The sequence below is a fragment of the Tachypleus tridentatus genome, chromosome 6 (assembly GCF_004210375.1).
Source record: "Tachypleus tridentatus isolate NWPU-2018 chromosome 6, ASM421037v1, whole genome shotgun sequence".
NCBI lineage: Eukaryota > Metazoa > Arthropoda > Merostomata > Xiphosura > Limulidae > Tachypleus > Tachypleus tridentatus.
Genome location: NC_134830.1, coordinates 57232789 through 57245982, shown reverse-complemented (window position 1 = coordinate 57245982; position 13194 = coordinate 57232789). Strand labels below are relative to the sequence as shown.

The 13194-nt window shown below is 31.2% G+C and overlaps 1 protein-coding gene across 5 annotated transcripts in view; it reads left to right on the top strand.

The window, feature by feature from the left end:
* The window catches only part of LOC143252587 (YTH domain-containing family protein 2-like), a 45884-nt gene extending 37836 nt beyond the window's left edge, over positions 1-8048 (top strand). For all 5 annotated transcript variants that reach the window (XR_013029051.1, XR_013029052.1, XM_076504944.1 and 2 more), the window contains one exon: positions 5162-8048. Coding sequence is in view for 3 of the 5 variants with exons in the window: in XM_076504944.1 (XP_076361059.1) it covers positions 5162-5194 (33 nt within the window). In the remaining 2 variants the exon portion in view is untranslated. The remainder of the gene's footprint in view (positions 1-5161) is intronic.
* The last annotated feature ends 5146 nt before the right edge of the window (positions 8049-13194 follow it).

Sequence of the window (13194 nt, the reverse complement as noted above, 5' to 3'; positions counted from 1 at the left end):
TGCTACTTGGTTGCAAAGGTATTTAAGTTGTTTTTGACACATATGATCACTAGTATTTATTATTTAATATGATATCATTCACAGTTTATTGTATAATTTTATTTGTATTTTTTCTGATATTCAAAGAGCTTGTCACAGATATGACTGTAAATATGTTAGAAGCAAATATAAACAAAAATTAACATAAAATCTCATGTGAGGCTTCCTCGTGAAAGTCGAGTCCATGACACCCAGTCTTTGTAACAAAATGTCAAAAAGTAATTCAAATAAGGAGAGCTAAATTGAGAATAAAGTAAGTCTTGCTAACTAACTATATGACACCAAGCTGTGAATGAAGTATATTAGATAAACTTATGAAATTTTATGTCAGAATACATTAAGTATTCAAATGATGGTAAGTACAGTAGGATATATTTATAGCACTGCACTGATTTCATCACTAAGAGAAGTTGAGGTCATGAATTGCAATATGTATAAACTCTATAGATGTTTATATTTGATAGTAGGTGCTTTCATATACAGACACACACACACACACACACACACGTGTTCAAAGAACTGCTGTAAAGTATTTCTTGGACCAAAAGTAAAATAAGACACTTTTTGTATTAGAGTGGCTCTACTTGTAAATGAAAATTATCAAGTTATTTGTTTCATTACAAAGCTATATTTTGTGAAATGTTTTACCTTTGTTTATGCCCTTTTTTCTGTTTGAAATGAGTTTACAAAAAATAAGTTCCTTGTTAATGACAGCTATATCAATTAATGTAAATCAATTTATTCATCCAAATTGTATTATTTTTTTTAATTATTCCTATAATGAATTAACCAAAATTCGGGTTTCTTATTGTACTGTAATCATTTATTCTAGATGTCCAAGTAATCACAATGTTACCACCAAAAAAACACTAAGCCTGTCTTTGTTTTTGGAAGATTACTAAGACTGTTTGCTACTATTACTAATTTTTAACAACTGTTTAGTGAGAAGGGAACTGGTTAATAACACTTTCTACTCCTTTGTTTTACTTCAGTCTATCATGGTTTGATGAACACTTCTAATTGATTAATGGGAGCATCAATTAGCAAATACAACTAAATACTCAGCTTAGTAGGTACCCTAAGTTTTATTTTTCTAAAGTAATGTTTGTAAAGATAAAATAAGGACAATGACAAATGAAATGTTAAAACTAAAACTGTATAAATATAATTTGAAGGAGAACCTTTTTACTTTAAGCAAGCAAAATAAACTACCCACAAATTATGAATCAAGTTACTTGAAATAAATAATTAAAAATTGATTTCTGAATATTGTTGATAAATCTTGAAGTTATTTTATAAGTTGTATCTTTACAACTCCTATATATACACACTGCCTTGCAATTATGAAACTTTCAGATGAGATTTCATATTTAGAATCTACTCCAAACTGAGAAAGCTAAAAAAAATGCTGATATGATATAAGTAGGTTAGATTTTTTGAAGAAAATTAAAATATTCTAAATTCCATAAGTATTCAACCCCTTTGCTTCATCCACTGTAAATCAGTTCAAGTGCAAAAGATTAGTTTGGAGTGGTACAGATTTAATGTAATGGCTTCCCTGTGTGTGTATAATCAAAGAATTTTAATTTGACTCCAGAATAAATGCATTTGTTCAAGCCACATCACACACACAAAGTTATGACAAACCAACCATGAAGACCAAGGAGCTTTCCAAATAAGTCAGAAATAAAGTTGTACAGAAGCATAGATCAGAAGAAGGTTACAAGAAAATTTCAAAGTCACTGATTATCCCTTTGAGTGCAGTGAAGTTCATCATTAAGAAGTGGAATATGCTTCATACCACCTAGTAACTATCCAGATCAGACCATCCTTCCAAACTAAGTAGCTTGGCAAGTAGGAAACTGATTATGGATGCCACTGTGAAGCTAACAGTCACTTTTAAAATTTTGCAAAGTTCCAAGTCAATGTTCATATGCTGACAGTATCTCTGTAACTACACAAAGCTGGCTTGTGTAGGTGAATGGCAAGAAAAAAGCCATTATTGAAAAAGAATCATCTTAAATATCGTATGGAGTTTGTTAAAAAAACATGTAAATGATACTGTAGACATGTAACAAATTTTTGTGGTCAGATGAAACAAAATATTTTTTCTTGTTTAAATTCAAAGCATTACCTCAGGCACAAGCCAAAGACAGCACAACACCATCTCAGCTGTCAAGCATGGTGGTAACAGTATCATGTCAATGGAATGCTTCTCATCAGCAGCATCTGGAAAGCTTATTAGGATTGAGGGGCAGATGGATGGTGCAAAATACAGCAAATCTCAGAAGAAAATCTGCTTGAGTCAGCTAATAATTTAAAACTGGGTTGAAAATTCTCATTTCTACAGGACAATGAAGAACTAAGTGGCTAGGAATAATTGGTTAAAAATTACACCATCCCATTGTACAAGTCTGGTATAGACCAATCGAAAGACTCACAGCAGTAATTGCTGTCAAAAGTGCTTCCACCAAGTACTGACTTTAGGGGCTGAATACTTAAGCAATCAACATATTTCAGTTAATTTTTTTTGCAGGTTATGCTTACATTTAACCTACCTCACACATGACTGTGTTAAGTTTGATCATTAAACTTTCAAATAAAAACACGTTCATTAGAAAGAAGTATTTACATTATTAGTGTTTCATCAAAATGTGATATTATTTGTATGGTGGATACTTTGCATTAACGTATAGAACATATTTTAGATTTTTATAAATCTTGTTGTCTAGAAACATTATAATAAACCAACCATTTTTATCTTTTTTAAAAGTACATCTACTCTAAAAAAGGTTCCTAATTAGAGTTAACCACTTGATTAGTTTGTGTGAGAGACATTGTTGGTAGAATATTCTAGCTAAAAATGAACTCTTTGTAAGTACTTTTTCTATAAACCTACTGAAAGGCTATATTTACTGTATCTGAACCAGACAGTACCTTTTCATAATTTCTGTTTAATCTTGTTAATTTTTGGTCCTGTATTTGAGATTTTAACTGGTTATTATATACAATTTTATATTTGTTGAAGGGCAAACGATAATAAGAGCCATGATTTTTAAGCTGGTGTAGATACAGATAGTTTTTATCTGCATTCCTCCTTAAATCCATGTAATATATATCTTGCATTAACTGAATGAATTTAATATTATTAGTAGAAATGAAAATGTTATATTCCATGAGTGCTTTGCTACATGCAGTTATAGTATGACAAAGTACATGTTTAATTATAAGATGTGGAATATATGTTTTTTCTTAAAATCAGTTAGTAACTGTAAAAAATTAAGTTCTGCAAACATATGTTTAATATCAGTAAGTTTGTCATGATTTTAAGAAACTGGTCATTATCAGCAGATAAGGGCCTGACATGGCCAGGTGAGTTGAGGCATTCAACTCGTAATCTGAGGGTTGCAAGTTCAAATCCCCATTGCACCAAACATGCTCATCCTTTCAGCCATGGAGGCATTATAATGTGACAGTCAATCCCACTATTTGTTGGTAAAAGAGTAGCCCAAGAGTCAGAAGTGGATGGTGATGACTAGCTGCCTTCCCTCTAGTCTTGCACTGCTAAATTAGCGATGGCTAGCACAGGTAGCCTTTGAGTAGCTTTGCACAAAATTAGAAACAAAACAAACTTACTAATTAGCAGATGACCACTGAAGAAAAATAAGAAAGGATTTATCATAAATAATTAACTTGAAGAGCAAAAATGCTATGAAAATTCAAAGTTTTGAAAGTATCAGCTGTGGTAGACTGTAATGTATATGGGTTGTACATCACGTACAGTTCTATCAGTATATGTGCAAATCAAGAAGTGAAGAGGAGTATACAGTCCATTAAAGTATATTAAACTAGTAGATCTTGTTAATAAAACTGTGGGAAGTTTTGTTTTTAGATTGATGAACCTCAAAACCCCTTAAATATTTATTTAAAAAATTAATAATTTTATAAATAGAAAATATTATAAATGTTAGACACAATTTGCAACTGGCACTATGAATTTTTAAGGGGCTTTCAAAGCATTGCTAACACTTTTACCATATGCATAAAAAATGAAATTCAAACTAGGGTCTTAAAATGTTATCAAGTATTGTAACACCTGTCACACAAGCCACCTCTGCATCTTTTTAGTACTGAGCTGAGGATATTCAGCAGGAGAGTCATTCTGGAAGCCAGTAATTTAGGGTTATTTTGAATAAAGCTTAACAGAAACTTTTGAAATGGTAAAAAAAATCCAACTAAGTAATCATTAATAATGAATATATAATATGATATAATCTGTATGGAGTAGTATATGTTATGGTGGTACTATACTGAGCATTATATCGTCCATATTATATTTTTTCTTCATCAGTGAAATAATTTTTAATTTGAGAATTGCTAGGGGCATCACCTTGTAATGCATTGTGCATCACCTCATCATTGCATATTTGAGCTTTAATGTGCTGTTAATGTCACAAAATACTGAAACTAGTATCCCCCTTTTTCTACCCAGTTCTCTATGTTTTGCTGTCAATGCAAAAGGATATTCCATGAGATAACAATAAACAGTTGTACATTAAGTTCAAGAGTTTTTAGCACAGTGATAATCAGTGGGTAAATATAAAAATATATGATGACAATGGTTGTAACATATTAATAAAATTAATTTATTCTAAGTTGTCCATCCTTTAGTAAGTTTAGAGACTTACAGTTATCACATCTGGACTGCAGTTTCTTGCAGTAGTCATAACAGATAGCCCATTATGGCTTTGCTCTGAGATAAACTGAAATCTTTTATCATCTGCACTGTAGCTGTTTGATCTTTCATATCTGTAATTTTGTTCTAGATATTTCATTGTTTATTTATGACAGTCAGATAATTTGTAACACCTTCACAGAAAAATAGTGTATTTAAGGAAATTTGAAGATTTACTTTGGATGGAAGAAAAGTTACTGTGCTTACATTAGCTCCAAAATTATGAAAATATTTTAATTAAAAACCAGAAAGCCTTTTATAAAAGGCTGTTTTTTATTCATTTGAATTCAGTAAAAATAATTTTAATATTTATAAAGTAATGTTAGATATATATAAATATGCATGAACATGTTTCCCTAACAATTTTTTTTATTTGTTCCCTTTAAGCCCCGAGGAAATAGAGGACAACCAGAACACTAGTGTTATCCTGTAGTGGCTGTGGACTTCAGTATGTGTTCTTATCCAATATATTGTGCTTGTTTGTTGCAGCGTAAAATTCTCCGTTCAGAAGCATCACTTGTGATTTTTCAACTTGCAACTGGATATTATAGTGTGTAATAACTACCAGTAAGGTTTCTGCCCTTGGTGTACAACTGCTGTAGTCTTTTTTTGATGTCTTGCTAACCCTGAATCTTATTAGCTCACGTGGTATCAGTCTCTGTATTTGTACATCATATCGGTTGATGGTTGTGGGATTACAACTAACTTGTGGCATCAATAATCTTGTCAGTAGGATGGTTCATAAGGTTTAGTTCACTTAACCAGGAAGCTGCGCACTCACGGAAATGTCCTTCAGTATGTTTTAGCTACAACTTCTAAGAAGTAAACGATTGTGTTGACAGCAGCATCAGCAGCGAAGGTTTGAGCTTACAATCACAGACTTCCAAGAATTTCCAAGTGTATTTATTGAGAAACAAGTTTTCCAAATCTGGTTCCAACCTACATCTCCCTTGAACTTCCAGGGTTTTCATATCTGAAGAAACTGGATGAAAGGAAAGTTTGCTAAACAGTGGTGTTTGGACTTCTCTCTGGACCCAAAGAACTCCCAGGACTATTCAGACACAACTTTGTGATTTGACAGTTTGGTGGCAGTGGACACCTAGTTCACTGTACAAATGGACTAAAATTAAGCATAATTTAAAGCTATTTCTGGACTGGTGTTTGTGCCAACAAAGCACAAACAAAATGACATAGGCATGTTTAATGTATTGCAAGAGGCTGCTGTGTAGCTGTCTGCTCAAGGAAGGTAAAGTATCTTGGTTACAGTTTGGATTAAGAAGACTGTTACATCCATCTGATTACAATACTTTTTGATATTCTGGGTCACAACAGTTTGTTTCATTTATTGCTAATGATAGTGGAGGAGAAACTTATTGTTTAGTGTACAAGTAATTTGCTTGACTAGCATACAAGTAGAAAGCATTTAAAGTAACAAAATAATTTCAATTTTTTTCAAAATTGTTGATTCTTATTACTATCCTTAACTCATTCTAAAATAGTTTATAATGGTATTTACACTGGTGTGATAAACTCTGCTTTATGTTGATCTGAACTATGTGGAGAATATGATATTTTCTAAGAATGTTGAGCATTTTCTCAGAGTTAATGCATGTGATTTGTGTATAAATGAGGTAATTCATTAATGTGTATGTTAATTTCTTTGCAAAGTATTAATATTATTTTGTTATATGAGGTAATTCTGATTTACATGCAGCTTTGTATGAGAAAACTTTCTGTATGTATTAGGTGTTTCAGATGGGGAATGTTTGATCAGTCTACATTGTGGTGTCAAGGCTACTGTGTAGCCCTATATTCTGGCAGATTGTTTTGGTTTATCTTCAAGTAAGCATGTTAACAGCCACAGATGACTTGAACAATAAACATTGACAAATCTTGTGCATTATTAATTTTGAATGAAGCTGTTCAGCATTCTGAGTTTTATTGTATTGGAGAGTTAAGTTTATTAGTGAAGTCCACCCTTGCTTGATTACTAAGTGCACGTCATTTTGTCTTATGAATATTTGAAAGTAAGCTGCATTAACTGTCATGATAAAGTTTGCATAAGTGTTGGTTTGTGTTGTTTAACATAAAATCATGTAGTTTGTGTTTGAGATCTTTATTTTAAGTGGAATGTATTTGATAAAATCATAAGTGTATGGATGGTGTATTCAATAAAATTTCAATTTTTCAAAACTTTAATCACTAAATTTAATCCTTTTTGACACAGTTGTTCTATTAAGCTGTTAAAACTGATATATAACATGACATATCGAGTATTTTATTTGTCATGTACTTGTTAGTTAATTTTGGCATCAGTATATACTTTTTGGTGAAGTTAACATGTTTGAAAGCTTACATTATTTGATGATTCAACTTGTATTGTTAAGCTACCAAGACATAGGGAAGTATTAATATCAGGGAGAATGGAACATTGACCATACTCTAAGGATATGGACTAACAAATCTGACTTTTTTATACAATAGTGTGATTATCATCTGCAGTATTTTATAAGGATGGGTAGACATCATGAAAATATAAAGCTGTGTTCATGCATGCTTAAGAGTTTGTGCAATAAATTGCAACTATTAAGCACCATTAAGCTACAAAAAAAGTTATTAATTTGAAGTAATTAAGTATTGATGTTTTCAAAAAGTTCTCTTACAATATTGCTTTTTGTGTGTATGACTTGGATACTTTTAATTTTGTGAAAGAACTTGGATTAAAGCTTCCTAATATTTTATACAGATTCTATATCTCAACTAATTAAATGGATTTGCAGTTGATTTACTATCTTGAGTTATCTAATTGATGTTTATGTATTAGAAAGTGTGCTTTAATAACAGAGTTTTGAAAACTGTTGTGACCCAGATGAGGAAGAAACAAATCAGTGAGAGGGAATGTACAACTGATTAGTTTTTCTCAGACTTTTTGATGCTTGAATATATTTTAACTGGTTAAGTGGACATTTGAAAATGTACACCAAGATGTACTATCTAACATTCAGACTCAGTTCTCACTTTACTATTTCTCACAGTTATTATTTAATATTCCATTTTAATTCATAGAGAATAGGAACAAGCAAGTGACACAGAATTTGCAGAAAGAATCATAACAACCAATCAAAATTTGGTGGTTTAAGCAGTGTACATTCCTTCTCCACTGTTCTTTATTAAATAACAAGAGGTTATAAATGTTTTTGACAAGTGTTCCTTCATGATAAGTATTGTGAGAGATTAACATGCCCAATAAATGGTGAGCAAAAAAATACCCAAACACTTTGTCATGTTTTCTTTGAATAGCAACTCAGTGAAACCACATCACATTTCAGGTAACTGGTATACGTAACAGTGTTAACCACTGAAAGAAGCATTTAATACATCAAGAATAATTAAAATAATAAAAAAAAGAATATTTGAGCTCTTTTTATCCAGTTCCGTAATGACCATTAAACTGCAAGATCTTGAAAATAATTTCTGTTGAAGATATTATTACAGTCTTTTTAAATCTGCTATATGTGAATCTGTAATTATGTAATACATATTCAATATCCTACAGTCAGTTCTGTACAGAATGATTCAAAGTTTTGAGTGCTTCTTGGCTTGCAGTGTATCAAAGTATAATTCAGTGGCAAGTGGCAAATGAATGATAGATTAGGCTTCATCGTTAATTTTACTATTTTACATAGACTGCTGAATAATTCAGCAGAATAAATTGGTAGCATCGGTTCTATGCATTCTTCAAATCATGTATAAATACACATTCACTCAGTGAGTGTAAAGACTTAAAATATTGTACACATTTGATACATGTAGTTAGTCCAGTAGCATTTGGTGTAAGTTCTTCAGTTAACGTAGTGGTAGATGGAGGAAAGACTTGATGACGTGTGGTTAGTTTTTCAGAATGTACTTGCACATTCAATACTGCTTCATCCATGACAATACGTTGAAGCTACACCTCTTAAAATTAAGTAAAAGAATCAACAGGTAATCAGCAGTTGTTATACTTGACTAAATCTACTTTAAATAACTTATTTACAGCACTAAACTTTATAAGTTTCCTAGTTATTCACTCTAATTACTTCTATAATTACAAATTTCTACTTAAAATCTGATGCACATAGAAAATTCTTATTCTAGTTTTTAAATTATATATTATGACAACTGGAGGTTCTTTGAATGTGTACATATTAAATCATAGATGATGTGCATATATGTTTATAAGTGGTCTTTGTCTGGCTTTCTACATTTATTAGTGGCAATTCTTGGTAACGTTATAGTTAAAATTCTTCTTTTTTTTGTCTGAAACTTTTTCCTCTTCTGACTTTCCATAATCTTGTAGTTCTGTGCTACCATTGGAACTATTTTCTCCATTATCAATCATACCTAACTTTATGGCCATTCACCACTGCAGTTTTCTTTGTAACCAACTTTTAAAAGACACGGCAAGGTCAATTTTAGACCACATATCTTGTATTCTTCATTCTATGTGAATGTTAGTTTCCATGACAATGTTTAATAAAAATGAAGGCTCATAGGTGAAGATTTGAGTACCCCCTAGCTATTTCATAGAAGGGGATATCATAAATATCAGTTTAGAAATTCTGTGATCATGAACTTGTGAATTAATGTTTTATTCCATTGTAGTTGTATGGTACTGACAACTTTGCTACTGGTTATACAGTTTCAGACTTTCTTCTTGAATAACTGGTGTTAGTGACTAAGTGATTGTGTTTTGATGTGCATTTTGTGGAGTTTTAAATCAAAGTTGCACCATCCATAAGGCCTGATTAAAAAAAAAAAAATTCTTTAGAAACTCTACAATGTGTAAAGGTCTTTTGTACTTTCACCTTCTTTGTACATATCTCCTCTTCCAAAGACTGTGACACATCATTTGTCAATTGGTTGAAGATTTATTATAAATCAGACATATCCTGTGTCATTGTGCCACTGCACTAGTATATGGAGTTTATACTTACATAGTACAGTTACCATTTTCATCTACAACATTTTTCTGTATACTTACATTAAATTCATTTTAAAACTGATGATGTTCGTTCACCATCTTTAGGTTGCAGATGTAACACCTTTTAATTCTTTTGACAGCTGATTTAAATTTGTTTCAAGTACTTTTAGATTTTTTTAACAGTATTGCCCATTTTCATCCAGCTTTATGACTCGCTTTTTTTTTTGTGCAACACTGCTAAAATTTGTAGCCATTTTGAAACATCAATTCACTCTTGGCACCAAATAAACAGATTTATGCAGCAAGTTTTTTTTTTTCTTTATTGCTTATAGGTGACCGACAGGTTTGTTGAAAAATTATCACTTTTGTTACAAGAACTTGAATAGTTTTATCAAATGTTATGTTTATCAACTGTCTTTTTCTTGTACTTATAAAGTGAGCACTAACACACTGTTGTTCTTTAGCATCACATTCTCGTACAGTATGTGCCTGTGACTTGTTGGTGATAAATTCTGAAAAATAAACCTTGCTTGTTTTAAAAATGTCAATATTGAGAACTAGCTAAACATATGTACAACAAATTCTTTCCACAAGAGTTATGTGCGTATCATGAACACTGTATAGTTCTCTTCCATTTGTCAGAAGTCCACTTAGTTGATTCTGAATTTTAGTTGACAAGCCAAATTATCCAAACATAATTCACTTATGTTACATCAAGTTACCACAAGTCGTATCCTACACTTTTAAAGCCATCTTCTCCTTTTACATATTTAGGCATAATTCCAATAAACACTTTTCTTCAGAATCCATGCAGGCATGTTCAATTACTTAAGAATATTTTATTTTGTCAAAGAGAATTCTGATCTCTTTCAACACCATTAGTCTTACTTTAATATACATCAACCAATAGGATTCTTTCATTTTCTGAAAGTCTCTTTTAGGCAACTTAACTGTTTCTGTGTGCTCTGTCTACTTTTTACTTTTCCTGGTCATTCCATGCCATTTATATATTTATTACTTAATCATCTGCTTGCTCTATCATGCGATATTCAATATCAATGAGCTGCAAATGCAACATATGACTTTTAACAATTTACATAACTAATTATACTGTAAAATAATTGCTTCTAACTCTCTTGTTATTAACAAAACAATAATAAAATGCTCGTTCTCAAAATATATCACAATCTTGTACATTTTGTAAACTTAACAGTTCTTTAACTGAAGTATGTTTTGAAGATCCATTTCAATAAATTAAAAAATTATCTAATTCAACTAACACAAGTGAAATGCTAAATAATAGTTACTTTAGATCAAAGTAATCTAAATACTTAAGAGTGAAAATAAATAACCTGATGATGGGTAAAGATTATTAAATATATTTTTGTAATGTTTTAATTTATAAAGATTAGAATCCATTATTTCATCAGTTTGGTACCCTCACTGTTATTGATGTTTTTGGCCATAAACCCATTATTTCCCAAAGTTTGGCCAGTTTAGGAGACTTACATAAGTCTTAGATATAAGTAACAGTTGTATCTTGGCTTTCTTGAACTATGGAATGTAAAAACTGTCAACACTTATGTAATCTTTATTAATTTACAAAATAATGTAATTTCCAATATGTGTCATCTAAATTATAATCCACAATGCATTAGCTTACTTGTATGGTACTTTTTTTTTCCCTAGGTACTTTTTATTCAAAAAATAGTTACCTTGGGAAATTTTGGAAGGTGTGAGGTAAGTATGACATATTTTGCACATTATTTATCATCTAAACATTGATATCATGATTAAAATATGACATTAAATATTTAACTTCAAAATATGCATGTTTTGTGAGAAGTATTGTTATAATACTGAATGTTGTATCCCTGAGAAAGTTAATACTGTTTTGATTACTGAACCTACCACAATGAAAAATATTTGATATTTAGTATAATTGTTATTAGTTTTGATAACAGTGACTACAATTTAAACAGTTTAGTAATGTTTATACTATTTGTTTGGTTACTAGTTCTAACTTTTAACTCTTAAGCAACAGCCATCATCAACTGATGCTGATACCTACAACATTCCTGCTGTTTGAGGGTTAAAGATGTTGTACATTACTTGAGTAGTTAAGATTTAAAAACTGTACAAGCATATCAAATGCAGTGAGGTTATGATTATAAAATGTCAGGTTTTAACAAATGCGTCTTAACGTTGGTATTAAGTTACATGACAATCAGTACATAAGGTATTGGTAAAACAACTTGTATCAGAACTAAAATTTTACACTGGTGTTCCTGAGTAGCATGATACACTTGAATCATAAATATTAATTCAGGTTGAGGATTTCCAAGACAGGTATGTTATCATATTAAAATAATATAACTAGAAAAAAGAAAGTGAGGGTCAAATTGGAATACCAGGACTATCCAGGAGACTTGTAACAACTTATACCCTGAGTTGTTCAACAGGTAAAAATCCATAAATGATGGAAAGTCAGTAGCATAAGCCAGTCACTCACCTCGGGTAACAATATGCAACATAATTAAGGGTGATTACTGGCCTTAAAACCAAGCCAACAGGATATGGATTTATCAAGATAAAGTCTTCTAGTCATACCACAAGCAGCTGGAAAATAAATTAGATACTTGTGTGAAGACAGACTGATCAAGTTTCTAGATGCAGTGTCCATACATTTTTGTGCAACTGAAGCATTGAAATGTGCATTGGGAACCATGCATCTTTAAACAGTAGATGACTTCTGGAAAGAATGGCATACTTTAGACATGAAAGCCATGTGCTAGAGCCTTTTGCAATAGAACTATGTTGCAGGACCACTGTCAAGATGGATAGTTGCAAGAGAGATGACGACCAGACATGATGATATAGACTACAGGTAATGGGGCTTCAAAATAGTTTTAATGTTATCAACCCTACGTACGTGTTGTAGTAGTGTTGTTTAAACATTATAAAAAAGTAAACATATGCTCAAAAGTGGTTTAGTTGTCCAGACACACATCAACTGGTTGGCTGCAGGAAATATATTTAGGTACCTCTAAATATAATATATATATTTTATTACAAGTGTCATCACTATTAGTGTATAAATTCTTGAGTGTACAAAAACACTACATCATTGACATTATTAAGTCTACCAGACATAAGGAGGTGGAATATGTTTCCTCTGAATGTTATATAATTGTTTTCTTCTATAACTATTACATAAGTTACATATGTGAAACAAAGTAAACTCCTTTCTTTGAACATTTTTAATTATGACTTTAGTTTTTAATAATTCAATGTGTGGTTTGAATAATCTACAGGTAGAAAACACCTCGTAGACTACAGAGTAGTGTAACTCACTTTTTGAATAAACATTTGAATGCTGGGAAGGAATTGTACTTTTTGTTCTTGCCCCAAATGGTTAAATACCAATCCTTGAATTCCAACTTTTACATTAAAGGTA